The sequence below is a fragment of the Alternaria burnsii genome, assembly GCF_013036055.1.
Source record: "Alternaria burnsii strain CBS107.38 chromosome Unknown 705, whole genome shotgun sequence".
NCBI classification, from domain to species: Eukaryota; Fungi; Ascomycota; class Dothideomycetes; order Pleosporales; family Pleosporaceae; genus Alternaria; species Alternaria burnsii.
In genome coordinates, this window is record NW_024066107.1 from 2,932,472 (window position 1) to 2,952,696 (window position 20,225).

General features: G+C 52.8%; 7 protein-coding genes across 7 annotated transcripts; 2 read left to right on the forward strand and 5 right to left on the reverse strand.

Annotated features, from left to right (window-relative positions):
- Positions 1–213: 213 nt before the first annotated feature.
- GT037_001036 (uncharacterized protein) lies at positions 214–1,279 on the reverse strand (the record flags this gene model as incomplete). Its single annotated transcript, XM_038926083.1, has 2 exons — positions 214–1,076; positions 1,126–1,279. The coding sequence occupies 2 exons, from the start codon at positions 1,277–1,279 to the stop codon at positions 214–216; spliced, it is 1,017 nt and encodes a 338-aa protein (XP_038791939.1).
- A 623-nt stretch (positions 1,280–1,902) lies between these two features.
- On the reverse strand, positions 1,903–2,570 carry GT037_001037 (got1-domain-containing protein; the record flags this gene model as incomplete). Its single annotated transcript, XM_038926084.1, has 5 exons — positions 1,903–2,199; positions 2,268–2,283; positions 2,336–2,384; positions 2,449–2,475; positions 2,540–2,570. 5 exons carry the CDS (start codon positions 2,568–2,570, stop codon positions 1,903–1,905), a joined length of 420 nt encoding a protein of 139 aa, XP_038791940.1.
- Positions 2,571–3,338: 768 nt separating this feature from the next.
- On the reverse strand, positions 3,339–3,878 carry GT037_001038 (uncharacterized protein; the record flags this gene model as incomplete). Its single annotated transcript, XM_038926085.1, has 1 exon — positions 3,339–3,878. The coding sequence occupies one exon, from the start codon at positions 3,876–3,878 to the stop codon at positions 3,339–3,341; it is 540 nt and encodes a 179-aa protein (XP_038791941.1).
- Positions 3,879–4,382: 504 nt separating this feature from the next.
- Positions 4,383–7,333, forward strand: GT037_001039 (actin-like atpase domain-containing protein; the record flags this gene model as incomplete). The annotated part of the gene is made up of 5 exons (XM_038926086.1): positions 4,383–4,530; positions 4,573–4,617; positions 4,994–5,149; positions 5,204–5,524; positions 5,580–7,333. 5 exons carry the CDS (start codon positions 4,383–4,385, stop codon positions 7,331–7,333), a joined length of 2,424 nt encoding a protein of 807 aa, XP_038791942.1.
- A 539-nt stretch (positions 7,334–7,872) lies between these two features.
- GT037_001040 (tyrosine-protein phosphatase non-receptor type 6) lies at positions 7,873–10,539 on the reverse strand (the record flags this gene model as incomplete). Its single annotated transcript, XM_038926087.1, has 2 exons — positions 7,873–8,691; positions 8,740–10,539. 2 exons carry the CDS (start codon positions 10,537–10,539, stop codon positions 7,873–7,875), a joined length of 2,619 nt encoding a protein of 872 aa, XP_038791943.1.
- Positions 10,540–12,429: 1,890 nt separating this feature from the next.
- GT037_001041 (autophagy related lipase atg15) lies at positions 12,430–14,244 on the reverse strand (the record flags this gene model as incomplete). Its single annotated transcript, XM_038926088.1, has 1 exon — positions 12,430–14,244. The coding sequence occupies one exon, from the start codon at positions 14,242–14,244 to the stop codon at positions 12,430–12,432; it is 1,815 nt and encodes a 604-aa protein (XP_038791944.1).
- Positions 14,245–14,614: 370 nt separating this feature from the next.
- On the forward strand, positions 14,615–19,712 carry GT037_001042 (uncharacterized protein; the record flags this gene model as incomplete). Its single annotated transcript, XM_038926089.1, has 4 exons — positions 14,615–14,901; positions 14,951–16,831; positions 17,157–18,012; positions 18,063–19,712. The coding sequence occupies 4 exons, from the start codon at positions 14,615–14,617 to the stop codon at positions 19,710–19,712; spliced, it is 4,674 nt and encodes a 1,557-aa protein (XP_038791945.1).
- Positions 19,713–20,225: the final 513 nt, after the last annotated feature.

Here is a 20,225-nt window from a genome sequence, read left to right on the forward strand (position 1 = left end):
ACTGTGTATATAGTATGAGGGTATCTGGCGTTGGGAAAAGTTCAGACAGAAAGGGATACGGGTGCGACGATAGGGACTGGTTTACGATCAATTCATGAAATGTATGATGGAACCAAACAAGTTCTTCCGCATGTACAAGGTTGTGATGGAGTCTAACGCCGGAGAACTCATGGGTATCTTGGTATTAGTGCTATAATCTCTCAGCCCACACCTTCACTCATCTTCCTCTTCGTCCTCGTCCTCGTCCTCCTCGTCTCTGTTCTGCATGCTGCGCCGATTGCCGCCTGTGCTCGCTCTCCCTTCCGTCCCAGCCGCTCGCTCTCCCACAAACACATCTCCCGAACATTCTGTCTTGCATCGAGGGCACACTCTGCTGCCTCTTCTGCTCCTATAGTAACTGTTGGCGCACGCATCGTGCCACCTGACACCACATTCTCGATTGTTGCAACGGATGCCAATTGTGACAATCTCCCTGCATCCCTCACAGTCCCTGATCCTGATGACTTCGCGCCCATCTTCGTTTTCCTCAGCAGACTCATTATACGTCTCCTTGAGGTAAGCACGCAATTCCATCAGTGCGCGTGGGGCAAGAGAATAGTAACCTTTTCTCGACTTTTGAAAAAAGGCTTCCTTGACAAGGGTTTCCAGGACGAGATCAGCTTCCGCAATGGAAATGCCTGTGTCGGTATTGGCTTGTGAATCTTCCACATCGCCATTGATCTGACTTTGTCTGCTGGTTGCCTGACTTTGCCTATTCCTGCGTGAAAGACGGGCGAGCTGCGAGGCTTCGGTGTGTTTTATGGCCATGACTTCGCGAATGTTGGTGTTGTTCGTTTCGAACATGTGGTCAATGACGCGTCTTATGTAGGCGATTTCGTTTGCGGAGAAAGTAGTAGCGAGTTGAGTGACGGCATCGCTGGCGTTGTTGACGAGGGCATAGATGCTATCTTTGCTCTGCTGATCGCGAGTTGATCGGATCTCGTAGTCGAATGCTTCGATTTTGGCATTTATGGTCTGGATGGTAGAGGTGATGTAGGGTTGGGTCACGTCGCCTTCTGTCCATGGGCGTTCGGGGTCTATTGCAGCTGTCAGAGTATGAAATCAACAGAGGACTCGAAAACTGACTGTATGCAGTCATCACATGAGCTAGGATAGCCTTCATTTGATCCACTGTGAGGACGCTGTGCGTTTGGAAGGCTTGTAGGAACGCGCGGTGGATCGAGCTGTAGTCCTCGCTTTCGGCAGGAGCGCGTACAAAGGGCGACTCTTCACGGGACATGTTGGCGCGAGATTGACTGTGAGTGGCTCGAGAGGAGGAGAACTTTGACAGTGCGGCACAAGTACTGTAGAGTGTGGAGAAGGTGTACTTACGCGATCGCGGGGAAATTCCGGAAACGCGAGAACGCGAAAGCACGTGTTCCTCATTCTAACCACATTGCCTCACCCGTCGTGGCTGTACGATGACGCTGCAAAACCAGTACGACCGGGTATTAAATTGAGAGCATTTCGGCATGTTTGGAGAGCCCAAAGACTCACATGACGAATATCTGCATCGATTGAGAGGACTAGACACAAGCAGTGACCTTTCTCTAAGTTTGTACCTGAGTATCTGGAGTACCCAGGGACGTGTGAACAGCGCCACTAAACTTCAAAGTAGGAATACGATTCTACAGTTTACGTTGAGGTTGTAATGCTTCTTTTTGACTGGAATGGATAGCAATCCAAAGCAACATCTGTTAGCCGTGAATACGAATGCTAATCCTTATTTTTATCCTGCTTGTCACGACCAACCCAGCGTTAAGCAATGCCTTTCCGTTCTTCGTGCGTCTGTGTATCATACAAGGTCCTAAAGTCTCCACCCATACTTCGTCATATCGTAACATCGATGCTGTCCTCGTCGTCTCAAACAGGTAGATCGGCATTCCGTCTCGCACCACTTATCGCCTCCAGTGCCCTAGCAATATACGGTCCAATCACCGGTACGTTACTGACGAAACCCGCGATTGTCATCAGGAAATCCCCAAACAGAACGAGTATACCGTATAGCTCAATTATGAAGCCGATGAAAGCCCATCGCATCAGAATAAGCGATATACCAGCGACAAAAGCCACCGTGCCTTTCCATTTCTGCTTGCGAGCAAAGAACGCGACGGTTTTGGTTGTTCCGATGATGAGTGTGAGGCCAATTAGGAATAGTATCTATTAAGGGGGTATCAGAGCTGGTTCGATGGTAGAGGTAGAGGTTTGGAGGTGTGGTATGAACATACGTTTCCCATTGCGAGCCTATGACCATGTCAGCAAAGCATGTATGTATATGTGAAGAGATGAGACATACATTGCGCGGTCAAAAAACATCATGACACCTCCCATCAGAAAGAGTCCGCCTGTTCGTCTTGTCAATCCGATGTTGAACAGTGAGCGCATTCGTGGTAGTGGGCGCGTACCTACCCCCTGAGCAGAAAGCGACCCCTATCTCTGTTCCTGTTGTCAGCAGATGTTCTATGCAGTAACCGCGAAGCTGCATGTTGGCGCAACATACTCTGGGTATCTGAAAGCCACATGGTCGGCATCTTGGAAATTCGGAATGTGTACAGCGCGCAACGTGCGAGGTTGTGTAGTTGAGGAGACTTGAGACGTGGAGATAGTGAGCAAGTAGTAGATTGACACCTGGTTCCACTGTACGTCTGGCACAAAGGCGGTATCCGTCGGTTTCTTGTCTCGTGTCCCCTTGGTGAGAGTTGAGACGCGGCGCGCGCAGTCGGTAGTCGGCCCAAAGTTTACCCCTGCTAGCGCTGGAGTTCCCGCGGGTTGTCGCATAAAATTCTGGCATCATGCTTCTCAGTCTCTACAACCCTCGTCCATCCAAAGTGAGAACAGGTAGTCAACATTCAAACACTCAGCAACAAAGAGCAATTGATGCGTTGTTTCTTTTCTACAGCTACAAGATACTTGAATGACTATTACAATGTAGATCCCGCCTTGACAACAGCATGTTTCAAGCTGCTGTAACTAGGAATCCTCCCTCGAGGTCCTGGTATACTGTCTTATGGGCGCAGAAGAATACTGGATCACGGTTAAGCCGGAACACCTCCTTGAGCCATAAGCCGAAAGGCATGTGGTGGGTGGAGAGTAGTTTGACTTTGATGATCATACATAACCTCAATTACACCTGGGTTTCTGACCAGGCTTGTACCCATCTCATTAGCCTGTTTGATGCAAGACCCTGGACAAGTGAATGAACTGGAGCCTCTGTCGAATGCAGCGTTGCGCCGACTGTGAAGGACGCATGTCATACTATCAGCCTTGAAGTAGGAGCTACCTCGGCATCGAGGCAACGCTCACTTCAAGATTGTGTGTGCACCTCTTGCGGCGAGATAGCCCTCTGACACGTTCTGTGGCATGGTACGGATGCCTCCAAACACCTCCTTGTTGTGGTACCTTAGACGCGTCTTGGGATCGGTGTATGGTGCAGGAAGACCGGTGACATCACAGTACTTCTTCTGACTGCTCGGGTGAAAGCTCGGAGCCGACTCGATGTTGGTGTATGTAGGTGCCGGCCCAGCAGCAGCTCTGCCGTTCTTCTCCAATACCAGGGTGCTCAGACTCTGGGCTGCTTGGGCGATGTTCGGTGCGCGGCCGGAAGCAGCATTGCCTTCAGCAGCTACGGCAGGTGTCGAGTTACCGCTGTTGTTCTGTGTGGCCATGACTGAGGCTTCTTTGCGTGACGCCTCGCCGAGAATCTGCTTGAGGTTCTTGTTGCGTCGCTGCGGTGGCTTCCAGTTTGGGTTGCGGAAAGGCTTGGGTACTGCGTAGATGTCAAGCTTATCAAGAAGTGCCTGATGCGTTTTCTCATCCGAGGCGGCTGTTAATGGTGCCATGCTTGGAGATGCCGGGATCTCAAGAAATCGCAGTCGATGGGCTTGGGTGTCTTGGCTGCGATTCTGTCTTGTCTTGTCGCGTTGTCGGCCTGTTGTTATTCCACGTTGATCGCGTGCGAGGCCGGTTTTGGTGGGCTGGTCTGATAAGTCGCGATGCTGGTGCGTGAGCTGTGACGGGAATCAATGTGAGCGTGGCAGAGCGTTGGTGTTGTATCGCGATGGAGCTTGCGGAGGTGGAGCTCTCCCGCCCGACCTCTGGACCTGCATACCCACACTAACTGCTTTCATCCTCCCCACCAGACAACTTGAACGCGTACAACCAACGCCAATATCACAGAGGTACAACAATGGTGAGATGTCACGAAGCAGCCCCCTGAGCGGCGCGAGAATCTGATCACGTCTCCAGGAAAGTCCACACGAGCACCAACAGAGCCAACTGCTCTCTCGCATTATCGTGAATGTTGTCAGTCAAGCCAAACGTTTCCAGGTCCAGTCAAGACAAGCATGCTGACTATTCCAAAGGAGAAGTTGAACGAGGCCATCATGATGCTAAACAAAAATCTCCAAGAGATCAACATCCAGAACATGGACACGGAGCTCGTAGCTCAGATGTTCAAGAACTACCAGTCCAACGTTCTTTTTCACCTGGAAGGTATACGGTCCTGTTGAGAATGCTGTATGACATAGCTGACAGGCCAAAGCAACAAATGGTCTGAAGGATCCTGCGTAAGCATACGACGTAGAGTATTCTTGGTGTGCAATTTGCATTTCCCGCGGCACAGCCAAAGCTCGCATACGGCCGGAATCATGGAGACAAGGAGCAAAATGGAGCGGGTAGATAGCTAATAATGAGATATGACCATGTCCAAATTTGGTGCACGACAGCAATGAGCATGGTCGTCATGTGAAATAGCGTAACATGGCCCTGGACGGAGACGGGCTCGGACCACCGAGCATCGCAAGAGCCTCACCACATGGCAACGGCAATGCCGCGCATCCTCAGTACCAGTCGCGCTAAACAAGCTCACACGCTACATCTCCCGTCCGCGATATGAAATAACAACCTGATCCTCGGCCAATCTCCATCTCCAACTTGACCGCCATGGCCCCCTCAGCTATCGACGAGGCGCCCCAACTCGCAGGGCGCAATCCACCCAAACCTCCACCCAAGCTCTGGAGCGTGTCAGAACCGCCTTTTGAAGGCTTCAGGCCCATCGACAAAGAAGGATGGTCGCGTAGCAACGGCGAAACTGCCATCGTAATCGACAATGGTACGCTCGCAATGCACATGCGCCTGTGTTTCTACCCAGACTAACATAGTGTAGGCTCGTCCGCAGTTCGCGCTGGGTGGTCTTTTGACTCCAAACCCCGGTTGTCAGTATTGCCCAACATGGCGAGGTACCGCGACCGCAAGCTCAACCGAACCTTTACCTTTGTTGGCTCAGACGTCTACGCCGACGGCACGGCGCGAGGACAGTCCAAGCCTGTCTATGAGCCTGGCAGCAACGTCGTGAACAATTGGGACGTCATGGAGGGCGTGCTTGACTACTGCTTTGTCAAAATGGGTGTGGATGGACGCTCCGGGCGCATAGATAGACCCATTGTCATGACGGAGCCCGTTGCGAACCTGGGCTATTCACGAAAGAGTACGTGAGCCAATGACAGATGATACTGTACCTACAGCTAACGTCAACTCTACAGCCATGTCGGAAATCCTCTTCGAGTGCTACGGCGCACCATCCGTCGCATACGGTATCGACTCGCTCTTCTCCTACTCATACAATGGCGGACGCAACGGCCTGGTCATGGACTCTTCCTACACCTCTACCCACATTATCCCCGTAGTAAACTCCAAGCCCTTGTTGTCGCAAACCACGCGTCTGAACTGGGGTCGCTTCCAGTCCGCGCAATACCTGCTCAAGCTACTGAGGCTGAAGTACCCTACATTCCCCGGAAAGATTAGCGACAACCAGGCTGAAGACCTCGTTCGAGAGCATTGCTATGTATCACAAGACTACGAGAATGACCTCAGCCGCTACCTGGATTGGACGGGCCTGGAAGACCGAGACCATACAATTCAGTTCCCTTATACTGAGCAGATCGTAGTGCAAAAGACCGAGGAAGAGCTGGCAGCTGCAGCGGAAAAGCGCAAGGAGAGCGGTCGTAGGCTGCAGGCCCAGGCGGCAAAGATGCGTCTGGAGAAGCTGAAGAAGAAAGAAGAAGAGCTCGAGTGGTGCTTGCAGTTGCAGACGCAACTGGAAGAGATTACCACGAAAAAGGAAAAGGCACGGGTACTGGAGTCAAATGACTTCGATGACGAGAACCAGCTCAACAAACGAGTCAAGGAACTGGAAGCTGCCATCAAGAAGGCTCGTAACAAGGACCTTGGCGATGTAGAGGAGGAGCAGGTCGAAGCACCTACATTCCCCCTGTTGGAGGTTCCGGATGATCAGCTTGACGAGGAGGGTATTAAGCAAAAGCGACAGCAACGATTGATGAAGTCAAACTACGATGCACGCCAACGTGCGAAGATTGAAAAGGAGAAGGAGAAGGCACGGCAAGCAGAAGAGCAACGACTTGACGACCAACGGCGGGAAACCGATCCTCAAGGCTGGATAGAAGAGCGCCGGATAGCTCGCCAAGCCATTATCCAGAAGATGAAGGACCGTGAGCGTCTCAAGGCTGAACTTGGAAACCGCAAGTCGCTCGCCAACCAAATGCGAATGAAGTCCATCGCCAACCTTGCCTCGGACGCACCCACTAAGAAGCGGCGACGAGGTGGTGGCGATGATGACACCTTTGGCGCCGACGATGCAGACTGGGGCGTCTACCGCACCATTGCTACAGGTGAAGGTTCCGACGACGAAGAAGAAGAAGATCTCTCCAAGAATCTTAAGGAAATCGAGTCCCAGCTTCTCCAACACGACCCCGACTTCACCGAAGAATCAACCCGCGAAGCACAAACAGACTGGACAAAATCCATCCTCCATTCCTTCCTCCACGGTCCTTACCCTTACGACGCCGAGTCCCAAAGGGAAACGAACCAAATCCACCTCAACGTTGAACGCATCCGCGTTCCCGAAGTCGTCTTCCAACCGACAATCGCAGGTCTCGACCAAGCTGGCATCGTAGAAATTGCCTCGAATATTCTCACAGAGCGCCTAGCAGATTCGCCCCACCGCGACGACGTGTTGAAGGACATTTTCCTCACAGGTGGCAACACCATGTTCCAGGGCTTCGAGGAACGCCTACGCTCTGAACTCCGCGCCGTGCTCCCTGCTGAACAAACCATCAACGTAAGAAAAGCTGGGGACTGTGTACTTGATGCCTGGCGTGGCGCGGCCCAATGGGCGGGCAAGAAGGAGTCGAGGCAACATTTTATCACTAGGCAGGAATTTCTGGAAAAGGGTGCCGAGTACATCAAGGAGCATGATCAGGGGAATGCTGCTTATTAGCTTATTCTATCTTGCTTGTAAGTCAATAGTGGGAGTAGTATGTTCAGTCTACCTGGGTATTGGTGCTTGTAGTATTACAGAAATATGGTGTTATTGCTTTATTTTTGCCAGTCTTTAGATAATATCTTCATGGAGAGAAAATGGCTTCTTTTACAATCGTTACGTTCCTAGTGATGTGATTGTGATAACATCATGGCGCAGACCGACATGCAACAGAGAGTATATGTAGGAGGATGCAATTCTCAAATTATCTAAGCAAAACCAAAGAACACTATGCTAAAGCCCCTTGTACGCCGAAACCACCATGACACCTATCCCAATGCATACCCAATGTATGTATATGCTCTAAGCCAAACAATGCTGCGTGCATGCAGAACGCCTCCCAATGAGTCCCAGTCCTACACCGATGATGATGCATGCGCCGCCGTTTACCCCGTTTACCTTGATCGTTAACAAATTCGTGTTTCTCATTTCCATATTATGATTACGGGCACAAAGATGTTTCCATCAGCAGAAGACATCGTTTGAGTCACCGCGCTCTACGCAGACTTGGGGTGCTGCTCAACGAGCCATTCCATCACACTTTCGTAGCATAGTACAAACTGTCGCAGACTCTGTACCATGCTCAACCGCTGCAGCCTGAAGTCCTCCACGGTCTTTGCAATAAGATCGGTCTCCTCGTTGTTCACCCAACTGTCCTCTTCACGCTCGTTCTTGGCTAGTTTGTCGTCGGTGTCCATTGGAGTCGATTGCCTGGCATTGCGAGCTTGCCTTTGCCGCTTGAGCATATCCAAGACGGAGTCCACCGTGCAAAAAGTACCAGTACGGCCACATCCGGCGGAGCAATGGACTATAATCGGGCGGCTGTTGGGTGGGTCAGGCTGTGAGGGCGAGCCACCGTTGACCGAGCGGACAACAGCATCAGTCTGCTCAATCAGGCCCAATAGATGCGTAGGATGGGCTGGGGCTCCAAAATCAGGCCAATGTGAGTACTGCAACTGTGTAATTTCGCGCATACGCGCGAAGGGTTCATCATCGTTCGAAAGAGTGAACTTGCGCACGATGACATAAGGCTGCTCCTGGTTAGAAGAGCCAGTAGTAGCTTCCTTGGTGAAGTTGGCGAGCTTCGGTGGGTTCGTTGACCTGCGCTGACCCACTGATGGCCTCGATTGTTCCCTGTGACGGTGAATCTTCGACGGCTCCAAAGACGCCCTGCGTTCGCCAAGTGGGTTGAGGTGTAGATGGCCATATCGCTTATCGGACCAGTAATTGTGCGCCTTGACCTGTCCACCTTCTTGCTCGGCAGTTAACATGACAATGACGCGAACGTCTTGCTGCCAAACAACGTTCCAGAAGTCCTGTTAAAGTGTTAGCGGATGACGTGGTATACATAGGTAAGAACATACTTTGAAGGTAGCCGGTATAGGTCCCTGCGTTGCGATGTAACGCTTGTTGGAGTAGGCGGCTTGGACGTGGTTGGCGTTGACGTAATCGCAGCTTCCTTCAGCAACTCCTTCGAGCTTGACACGAGTGTGTTCGTATGGCCAGATATTGTTGTAGCGATTCTTTGAACCTTTCTCAATACCTGCAATCTGTATATGCTGTCCATTGCCTCCTGATGACGACGGGGCGTCGTAGACAACTTCACCAGACAAAGCCTTTTGCATACGCTTTTGTTCACGTTTCTCGATTTGCAAGAATCGTTCTGCGACTGTCTTACCCTTGTCTTGCTCTTCAGATGCAGCCTGAAGCCACTGTGGAAGATCGTCTTCCACTGACTGGGTCATGCCTGCTGGCTGTTTGACAGGCATCTGCCCGACTCCACCGATGAGGTCCATGTTTTGACGGATGTTGCCAAAGAAAGGGTTAGCAGCGTTCTGGGTTGCAGGCATGGGACAGCCACCAATAACAGGCGCCACAGCAGGGAGATCGGAGTTGAGGTTCAGAGCAGCAGTGCCGGAGGTCGGGCTTCCAGAGCTTTGGTGTGTGATCCAGGCTGGGAACTTTTCAGCAAATTCTTGGAATCCACCACGGATGATAAAAGTGCCACCTGACCAACCCTCGCTGGTGAACTTTTTGAGGGTGTTGACACAGGTTGTGGCGTCCTTCATTTGCGACGAGTTGGCGTCATATACTATGATGTGTTTGCTGCTCCTCCATCGCTCAAACTTGTCCCTTTGTTCGTCATCTTTGAAGGTCTCAGCGAGCTTCTGGACATTGAAGGAAGCGCGCTTGAGCAGCGTCGTAGGAATACAGAGGCTCAGTGCGCCTGTTATGCGAGCCTTGGCATATTGTGTCGACACACGGAGATCCAGCACAAGGACCTCGTCAATGGAAGACTCGAGGATGTTGATGATATGTTGAGCAGTGACCATGGTGGGACCGGTAGCGGTGCCTTCTTCCTCAAAATGCGCGGGAAGCGTCTCAGCCCGGTGAGTGGATATTGAAATGTGCTGGGGATGCGTCTTCTTTGAAGGTAACGATGGCCGTGGGATACGGGGTTCGGCGAACTGAGCGACGGCATCTGAACGACCGGGTCCATCAAAGCTTGCTGGGGAATTCCTTCGTGGTCGGTCGGGAAACATGGAGGATTCGGTCGACAGCATGCGCTTCGGGGAACGTGGCTTGGGGGCGAACTCTTGCTCGTCGCTAGTATCGCTCTTGTCGCCTGGCCGGTCGGGCGGTGGCATCGACTGCGACTGTGAGTACGAGGGCTGTGCGGAGTCGATGTTGGCGAAGAAGGGGCTCTTGGATTGTGCCTTCAGGCCGGGCGATGCAAAGTCGAAGCTGCCCAGGGCAAAAGCTCTGTTGTTCTCCGACTGTTTCCTAAATTGCTCAAACTCTGGGTTCTGCTCAACAGGTATTATCCGTGGGGAGGCGGCAGCTGTCGAGCGCACGTTTGAAGTGGGTGGGCTCCAGTTTCCGCGAATGTGCTGGGCAGCACTAGAGGAGAAGTGGTCGGCATTGCTGTTGACGGCAAGACCAAAGTAGTTAGGTGAGGGGGTCGAGGGTTCCTTCGTCTTCTGTGAGGCTACATGGCTCGGTGTTTTGGCTACCCCGTTCATGCGGGGCGTGAGGGGGGGTAGCGCAGACGTCGGATGTAGTGAGGCACTTGGCCTCGTCATTGGCGTCGATCCTGAACCTCGTGGGCGAGAAGATGTGTGGGAAGAACCTCTGGGCCTAGGCGATAGGGCAGGCGTGGACATGGTGTGAGGCCTTCACACGCGTCAGCTGGTTGAAGCGTGAATGTGGCTGGTGGGCGGGCAGATTAAGTCGTGATAGGAGCTAGGTGCATGAATATGGGGATTTGATGGCTGCGGGAGGACGTGTGTGCAAGTAATGCAGGAGTGGTTGGTACGGTGTGAAGGGTCTTGGTTTGGTGGGGATTGCCGCTGCGCTGAACAATGACGTAGGTGTGTAATGAGGCAATCTCCCTGTGTTGCCGGGCGCACGAGCGATGATGTGCAGGCACAGCCCTGGGTACAGCCGACGAACGCAGAAAACAGCCGAGTGTATTCGCAGCAAGAAGCGATGCCACACAGTGCGGCTGTGGTACCAGAGCTCAGTGGCGCGGGCGAACCGTAGGGGTGATGTCGTCAGGGCAGGAAAAGCTGGCTAGATGCCGCAGCTGCAGGGTCTCTGAGAACCAGCAAAGGGGAGGGGGTGCCTGAAAGCAAACGGTCCCGTGACTAGGTCGGTAGGGCTGAGGCTGTGGGCGGAAACGGCAAATAAGCGCAGCGGAGAGGCGACGAGGACGGGGCGGAGAGCGGAAAGATCGAGTAGACAGAAGCTGGATGTATCGGCGATCGAGCAACTTAAGAGGAATCGACGAAAAAGCCAGTTCCAAGGCACGGCTGCGAAGACTAGCTGGCTCGCTCTGGGCCCGACAATCGCATGCTAAAACCGCCTTGTCAGCTGTATGGGCTATCGTCGAGCCGCCCCTGTCCATTGCGACATTTGCTATTTAGCGTCACCCGCCAGGTCAACGGCTGCGAGGTTGCCGCCACGACTGTCCAACTCGCACCATGACGGCCGCGACCTCACGTCTACAGCGCACATGATGGCCCTCAAGACACCGAGATACTGCCTCAACCGCAGAAAAACCTGCTGCGTGCATCCGCGCGCGCCGGCTGCAAGCATGCAATCCTGAAACCTCGCGACGCGCCCCACCGCAAGACGCTCGGGGACCCTTACATTGATCGGCACCCGAGACCGTGCAGAGCAGAAGGCTGCGTCTGGGAAACACACCGTCGCTCTCTGGCCAAAAGGGTAGGTGGGGATGCTAGATGCTACGGCCGACGCGACTCGTCTGCTTCACGTCTTCTAATCTTCTAGAGTGGTTGATCTTCAGACTTCTACCACCAAGTCAGACCGCCATTTTGTCACGCCAACGACATCAGCCGCCAACACAAGCAGAGCAAGCATCTTCCTCTCGCCTTATCCCTGTTGCACATGTTGTTCGGGCTGCAGATCCCATAGTTCATACGGACACATGGTTCGATCACTATCAAGTACTGCCCAACTCGTACGGTACCGTGTCTGACTTTGCAACAACACGTCCTTTTCACACAGGAACAGGGAACACATCATGCGTAGCGGTGTGGGTTGATTGTACACACACACGCACACACACACACACGCGCACACAAAATGGCGTGGTTCTCTATGACGCAATGGAGTTCGTACAAGATGCCGAAGCCCGGCCCTTGGCTATGACTTTGAGCGATATTTGAACTTCGGCACAAATAGCCACCAATGTCTCACAACAAGAATTTCTCGATCGTGTCAAACAAAAGCTTGTGCACACAGACTACACAGGCTTCGAGACTAGGCGGTCCGCAGTCATTCCGAAAGGAACGGTAACGAACATGCATTCCCGCTATCTCCGCATCTCCATTACAAAGCCAGCCAAAAATAGACAATCTATGATGTAGTGTTTATTTGTTTGCCTAGTGATATTGTTGTAGAGACATCGCGATGCGTGTAAATGCCACATGCCAAAAGCCGTATGTACGCCTGGATATAATACCTGCCTTTGCGCCTAAAATCAACAAAAAAGAGCACTCTGAATTACCTAGTTTTCTCCGAAGTCATGTCTACATCTCCATCCGTTCAGTCACTGGCGGGTTGGAACTCGTCTTCCCGTGCTTCTTTGACTTGTCATAGCATATAAGACCAAAGAAGCCTTCAGAAGTGCACGACGTGCTTGCGGAGGTAGCTGTCGGGGTTGGTTTGGGTGTATGATGTGTCTTCGCAGGCGGATCATCGCCGTCAAGGCATCCACCAAACCAGCCTGGATACTTGCACGACGAAGTAGATGTGGGCGTCGACGACGTGGTTGTCACAGTAGGTGCTGGGGCGGGCGTGGTAGTGATTGTCATGGTCGTAGTAGAAGTCGTCTCGTCTTTGCAGCCGAACCAACCGGGCGTCTTACATATGGAGGTTGATGATGTCGTCGTAATTGTGGTCTTGCTGTGTGCTTTGGTTGTAGATTCGTCGAGACATCCCCACCATCCTGGCGTTTTGCATGTTTCAGTTCGCGTGCGACTAGACCTAGTTGACGTCAATGTGGCTGTTGGCTTTGAGCTCTTGCTGGTAGTCGTCTCGGTGCCGTTGCTCTCAAAATACTCCCAGGTGTAGCAATCAGTACAGTCGACGTAGGCTTCGCACTTGGGCGGTGCATCATACTTGAGTATAACGTCTCGAATGACTTCCACAATCTTGTGGGTGCCAATACCCATACGCCAGCCAAAGTCTTTGACTGTATCATATACACACTTGTGCCCAGTATGGCAGACACTCTGCAAAGCGTACCCGCCAATTGTGCAAGCACTGGTGGCTTGGTTGCATGCGCCCATGTATATGGGATCAGCGGTGTGTCCAAAGTGGAAGCCACCAGTGAACTTGCGCTGCTGCAGCGAGCCAATCTGGTGGCCTGGTGGTACCGGAAGACCCAGACGCGACGCCGGCATGGCTTCTGGGACGGCTTCAAAAGTGACTGCAGGGTGTCCAAAGGTGAGGGAGAGGAAAGACGACACGGCACCGCCGAGAGAGTGGCCGGCCATCCAGATCTCGGCATCGGGATATAATGCTGTGACATTGTGGTACAAATCCTGTGCAGCGTAGTAGTAGCGGTTCTTCTCGCGAAGGGCAGTGACGAGACAGGTAGAGTTGCAGGTGAAGGCCGAGGTTTGACAGTCACAGACTTGTCGCCACAAGTACTGGCCGCCCTGGCCGCAGCAGCAGCTGAAGAACAAGTTGTCGTTGATCTTGTCGTTTGTAGTCGTCTCGGAGCCATCGAACATGGCGGGCGAGGTGCCCTTCAAGCCTATGACGACGGTCGAGTTCTCGGTGTCGGCGAAGATGTGGCCTCGCAGACCGTCTGATTCCCAGCCGAAGTCTTCAGTATAGTTGAAGCCGCCACCGACATCCTCCCACTCCCCCGTGCCGGGCTCTAGTATGTAGGCGTCCGAGGCCATGCGTGCGAAGCTTAGGACTGTCTCTCGGTCGGTGACGTTGGGGCCTGCTATGTCGTCGATTGTCCAGTCCTCTTCGGGCAACTGCACGCCTCTCCCGGTCCTTCTCCCCCACTCGAGTATGCCAGTGATGGTTTCCTTGCTCCTATCTGCCAGTCTCTGTATGCTCATGGTCTCGGACCTGACGCGCAACCGCGGCACAGGCTCGCGCCTGGCCGCGTCCTCGTCTCCGGCCGTCCATACTGCGGCATGTTCTGGGACGTCGATGCGACGGTGAAGCTCGGGATACCTGTAGGTGCCGTGGTGGAAGATGTGTCGCAGGGTAAAGTCCTTGTCGGCCTTGTGAGCACTATGTGGAAGAGGCGGCGGCGGCAAGACGGGCATGTCGGCCGCGCCCGCAACGCTCGCGGCCAGGAACGACAGCAAGAGTCGCATCTTATGAGAGTGTGACAAGGAAAGGGGGCTACGAACCAGACAAAGAAGGCGATGGCAAGTCCAAACAGCAGGTGATGGCTGCCTCCATCGGCGAACATCGATGACGATCGGTGCTTCACGCCATGCCCGAGCTCTCCGCAAAAGGAGCACCCAGTGGCGGCGGGTCGGTGCGGGGGAGCTCGCACTGGCATCTGATAGCGAGCTCCAGATAGCTCCACCACCACAAGTACCAACGCCCATTCCAACGTCACTCGTTGCCGGCTTCCGTTGGCAGCCAGCCCATCTGACCCATGACGTGAATGCATGAGCTCCCCAATGCAGGCGCACGACACACTTAGATTTCCATTCCACGCCCTGCAACAATAACAACATGACCGGGCGGCCCAGAAACCTGCATCCCTCACGCTCCTTTACGCGTCTCGACTCTGCGCCCAAGAGCCCACTCTCGCGAAGTCGAGCGAATACACTGCAGGGCCCAAACGCGTCAGATATGCTAGATCCATTAAAGGCTGCCATGGTCCCAGAGGAGGATGAGCATACTGATGGAGACGTCTTTGCCAACAAGGAAGACGGTGACGACAACACCGAGGGTGGAGAACCCGCAGTACCCGACACTTTTGAGGAGCTTCCCATCGAGATCCGCAGCTTGACCGAGAGGTATCTTCTGTCGCCCATGTCACGCATCACTGCATTAACCTGTCCGTAGATTCCTCGAATCCCTCACTGCCAAAGTCCATCCTACCCCCCCATCCGCCGATGCCCTTGCCCATCTCTTCCAAGACTTCTACGGCCGCGCCTCTGCAAAAATCAACACACACATAGCCACCCTCTCTGCTCGATTAACGAGTGATAACTATGTTGCGAACGCCAAGAAGGGGGCAGCCCCATCAAGCAAACCATCATCGATATCCAAGGGAAACGATCCGTCAGGGGAACAACAGATGCTTAGTGCGACAGAAATGGCCGACCGCAAGAAGGCACGGAGATCGCTCGAGCTCAAGCGGTTCGCACTCGAAGAGGCTGTGGAACGCGCCGTGTGCGAGAAAGTCTACCAGCGGATATGGCGGCATAGGAGCACTGACGACGAGGAGAGGGACCATAAGCTCAGATCGCGCACAGCTGCTCTCTCGCTTGTTGGCATTGGCTTAAAAGAGCTCTTGATGACTGGCGAGGAGTTGACTGAGGAGGAACGTCAGAAAGCCAAAGAGAAGGAGCCCGAGATCCGAGAATACCTATCTGCCGCACGTCAAGATATCTTGAAGATGAATGAGGAGAAGTATCCGCTTGGAAAGGTCCAACATCTGACTGCTGCACACAAGTCCATTGTCGAAGCTCTGTCAAAGATATTTCCTTCCACTTCGTCTGCTGATGAAATTCTCCCAACGTTGATCTACGCACTTATCACTATGCCACCTGTCGACTTGAACGTTATTAGCGACTTGAATTTTATACATCGATTCCGCGGATCCAGCCGTATGGATGGTGAGACCGCATACTGCCTGGTCAATTTGGAGGCAGCCATCTCATTCTTGGAAACCGTCGATCTTTCTTCCTTACGTGCCGAAGAAGCCGTTCCCACAAAGTCAGACTCGAGGCCTTCGACGCCCAAATCCGAGATTACACCAATGCCCTTGGGACTTTCGGACGCGCCGGATCTTATCCAAACTCCAGCCACTCCTATCTCCAAAACTCATTCCAGGGAACCTTCAAGTCCGACAACTACCAAAGCTCAGCGTCGGTTAAGCAACCTCATCCAAACGCAGACTAACAAGATTGAGGCTGCTTCTGATGCAGTTCGGGACTCGATTCTTGATTCCGCCGACCAAGCACTTGGCAGAATTAACAACACATTAGACACCAGCTTCAAGTTCTTCTTCGGTGGTCTAAAAGAAAAGAACCCGGATGGACCCATGCAGGAACAACCGGTACTCCCCAAGACACTAGAAGATGCAAGGAAGCTTGTGAGCTCTCCCACTCGTGCAGAGCGGGATGATGATAACTTGAGTGTCAGTGCAGCGAGTTCAGTACATGGTGACGAGTCTACAGAAACCCCAGTCAGCAAAGGATTGGACGCGAAGATGGCTGATCTTTTTGCTGGCAAAAGGCAGATTAGAGATCGTAGCGTCGATTCCACTAAATCCGGGGGAAGCAGTAGCGGACGACGTGTTGCATTTGCTACATCACAGAACGTAGAAGAGAAGGCACCATCACCAGCTCCTATTAAGGCGGATGCTCCAGCACCAGGCAACATTTCCGCTGTTGACTCTCTACGCAACATGGGCAACAACTTCAATCCTCTGAACCGATTGTCCAGTATGAACGTACTGCCCCGCTTTGCACGCGCCGTAAGCAGCAGTAGCACGCCTGTGCTCCCATCCCCGAGCCAAGAGCAGGTCAAGACATCGCCTTCTCCAGAGCCGCTGAGCCGCACAGCCACGAACGAAATACCACCAATCGATGACAAGGGAGCGAAAGCAGTCGCTGCGTTAGAGCAGCTAAGGAAGACTGCACCGCCTTCCAAACGCTTTTTAGAGGCCAAGGATGCTCAAGACTTGAAGCTCAAGGAGGTTGAAGAGCTACTAAAGGAGTACCAAAGACTTGCGGGCGCAATGAGAGGAGCCATCAACTATTGAAATGGGTCATGCACTTGGACGGAAAATATATACACAATTAACTAGGACCGAGAATCCTAATCATACACATCACCTGTGCAAACCCAGTGCGTATGTTGTGATATTGCTTTTTCTAGCAGATTTTGGCAATGCAGCACGTCGTGAACAGCGGCTGGCTCAGGGTTCCGGCCAAAACGGGGGTTACCGTATTAGGAAGGGGCAACGAGTGCGCACGGACTGTAAACAAGCAGCCACAACACACTCTTGTGCGCTCCGCATCGACACTGTGGCCGACTCTAGACACCGCAAACTCCGAACCGCACACATGACAGAACCAATGTCAGGTCTTTCGTCGGAGAAGCTAAACACCTACTCTGACGACATCATCATCGACGATATCGATATGGCGTACAACGACCCTCCCTCGTCGCCTTTTGTGGACCACATCGATGTCGAAGACCAAGAGAATATTGCCCCCAACGCAGCGGCCACACCCGTGAAGCCACTAGTTGATCTGGAGGACAGCGCACCGCAATCTGCGTTCAGAGTGTCGCCAGAGAAGAAGTATGGGCTGAAAGAGCGCACAAGCCCAATGAAGACGCTCCCGGTGAAGAATTTAATGGACGACTTCGACGACGCGGCACTCAAAATTAGCGGCGACGATCAACACACGCCCAAGAGAGATATCTCTTCAGCCAAGGAGACTCCCATCGAGCGACCAGGCTCCGCAATGAGCAGCAACTCCCACAAGAGCCAGTCACCCTCGAAATCGTCCCGCGTTCCTTCGCCCGGAACGGCTCAGCGCAAGACAACACATACACATCAACGCCAAATATCTGTTACGCCATCAAAACGACCGGCCTCTTCTCACCAAGAGCCAGCCCTTCGTGATAATGAAGGCTTAACCACTGCAATGAAATTCATGGAAGAGAGTAGCTCGAGAAATCGGGAAACTCCAAGGAAACAATCTTCGCGAAACGACGAACACGAGATCGATCTGAGTATGGACAATACGGACTTCAACCCAGACGGCCCAGAAGTAACATCCTTGGATGTTGACGATACCTGCTTCAGCAACTTCTCAGAAATGCCCGGAATAGATATGACAAAGTTTGCCGGCCTGAAGCAGAGCCCTACCAAAAGCCAGATGCCAGATGTGAGTCTGTACGACATCCGTCTGATACAAGATACTGACAACATGACAAGGCTACGCCTCGCGCTCGCACTCAAATGACCCCATCGACAGTCCGCCGGTCCGAACGTACACCTAGCCCTACGCCACGGCGCGCATACAACGACAATGATACTACAAATCTACTCCTAGACTTTACAGCTCAGATCGAATCCTTTTCCTCATCCCGCCGCGAGTCAGCAGGACGCAGCCGCCATTCGCCTAGCAAGTCCGCTGCTGAGCCAAACCTCCGCGCATACTACCAAAACCAGCGATCACCAGCCAAAGGTGGATCGCAAGTCCCTGCGACCCCGAACCATAGAAGCCAAATGTTGAATTTGCTAGATTTCGAGCTGCCTCCACCTCCAACACCACGCTCACTGCCTACTGTCACAATTCGTGAATTGGAGTCTGTAAAATCCCAATTCCAGTCTCAGGTCTCCTCTCTTACAGCTAGCTTGTCTGGAAAAGAAGCCGAGATTGATGCTCTTTCAAAAGCCATCGCCGATGCTGAGCGCCGGGTTGGCGAAGCCCAAGAGACTGTCCGTGACGAACGCTCAGCTCGTGAATATGCAGAGACTCAAATGGTAGACTGGAAATCAAAGGGTGAAGAGGTCCAAAGACTGCTGCAAGATGTCCAGGCCGAGATGGCTCGTAATGATGCTGAACGCGAAGATCTCCTAGCGAGATTGGCTGATGCTGAAAAGCGTGCGGATGATGCTGAGAGCCGGTCGGCTGAGCTTGAAACCAAGGTCATCGACGCTGAAAGCAAAAACGTGGACATGACGACTTTCATCAATAACGACGAGGGAGATGAGAACAAAAAGGTCTACTCTGAGCTCGAATGCCAATCTGCGATTGCTGAGAAGGTCAATGAGATTGCACGCGACCTACATACAGCTTACAAGGCCAAGCACGAGAAGAAGATCAAGGCCCTCAAGGACAACTACCAGAAGAAGGCCGATGATAAGTGTAAGGAGCTTCGGGCGCAGATTGTTAGTCTCGAACAACAAGTTGAGGAGGCAGAGAAGAAGCGTGACAGCACATTCAGCAAGACCAACCCCGATCAGCATAACTCCGAGGACGAAAACCAAAGAGTATCCCCCACAAAGTCTACACGAAACGTCGAAGATGCTCAGATGCTAGAAGCGCAGAGAGCCGAGATCGAAAACCTTAAAGCTAGACTCGCTGGTCTGCAATCTGAGCTTCATTCCCTTCGCAAATCCCATGATATACTTGTGGAGGATCTCGAGGCTGAGCGCATCGAGAAGGGCGAGCTGGTAGCAGCTGCCGAACAAATGCTGTCTATGTGCGGTGAGAAGATGGAAGAGATGCAACAAGAAGACCTTCGCCGTTCACAAATCAGCTCTGCACCACCTACTGCGCCTCAACAACAAGCACCACCCCAACAAGCAATGCGCAACACAGGCTTCCTTGCTGGTGGCTCCAGCACTCCTCGCCCTGCGTCTGCCCTCGTTGGTGGACGCCCTGGTAGTGCTATGGGTGACCGTCTAGGGGCCATGAATGAGCGCACAGGTAGTGCCATCGCCAAACCGTCCGGTCTTCGTGCACCAGGTGGTCTAAAATTTCAGGGTACTCCCGGACTGAACCGGAGCCAAAGTGGCGGGAAGAGCAGGTTATTGTCTAACATTGAGCGTATGGGCGGGGGAAAGACACAGGAGTAGGATGCCTGGCCTCCTATTGTACGTGCTATGAAAGGGTTTGGATATGAGATACCGGTCATAACGTTGGGATCGACTCCGGATTTATGGAAATTTTCACCAAAACATGGAGTTGGGGCGGCGCCGTGATGGAAGCGTATACTGGGCTGACTTGGTTACGAGCATGATGATCTGGACGCTGGCGTTGTCAAGGATCGTTAACTAGGTACTCGAGCTCTTTTTTATCTATTTTTTGTCTACCGTTTATGTTGGCGCATGTTAGGTGCGCTCCGTAGTACATGGAAGAGTAGAGTCTTAACCACTCTGTACAATTTTGTGCAATTAATGGCTTCTGCCGGTGCGTGCTCTTACCAGCCATGCTAATATGTTTGATTCTTCATCCAGCTTTCGTACAGCTCAGCGCCTGAATCTGGAAATTATACTGGGCAATTTTTCGTGGAAGCATCCGAGTCCATCCGTTGCAACATACTACTCAGCACGATCACTGTTAATATTCACAGCACGGCATCGCTTCCA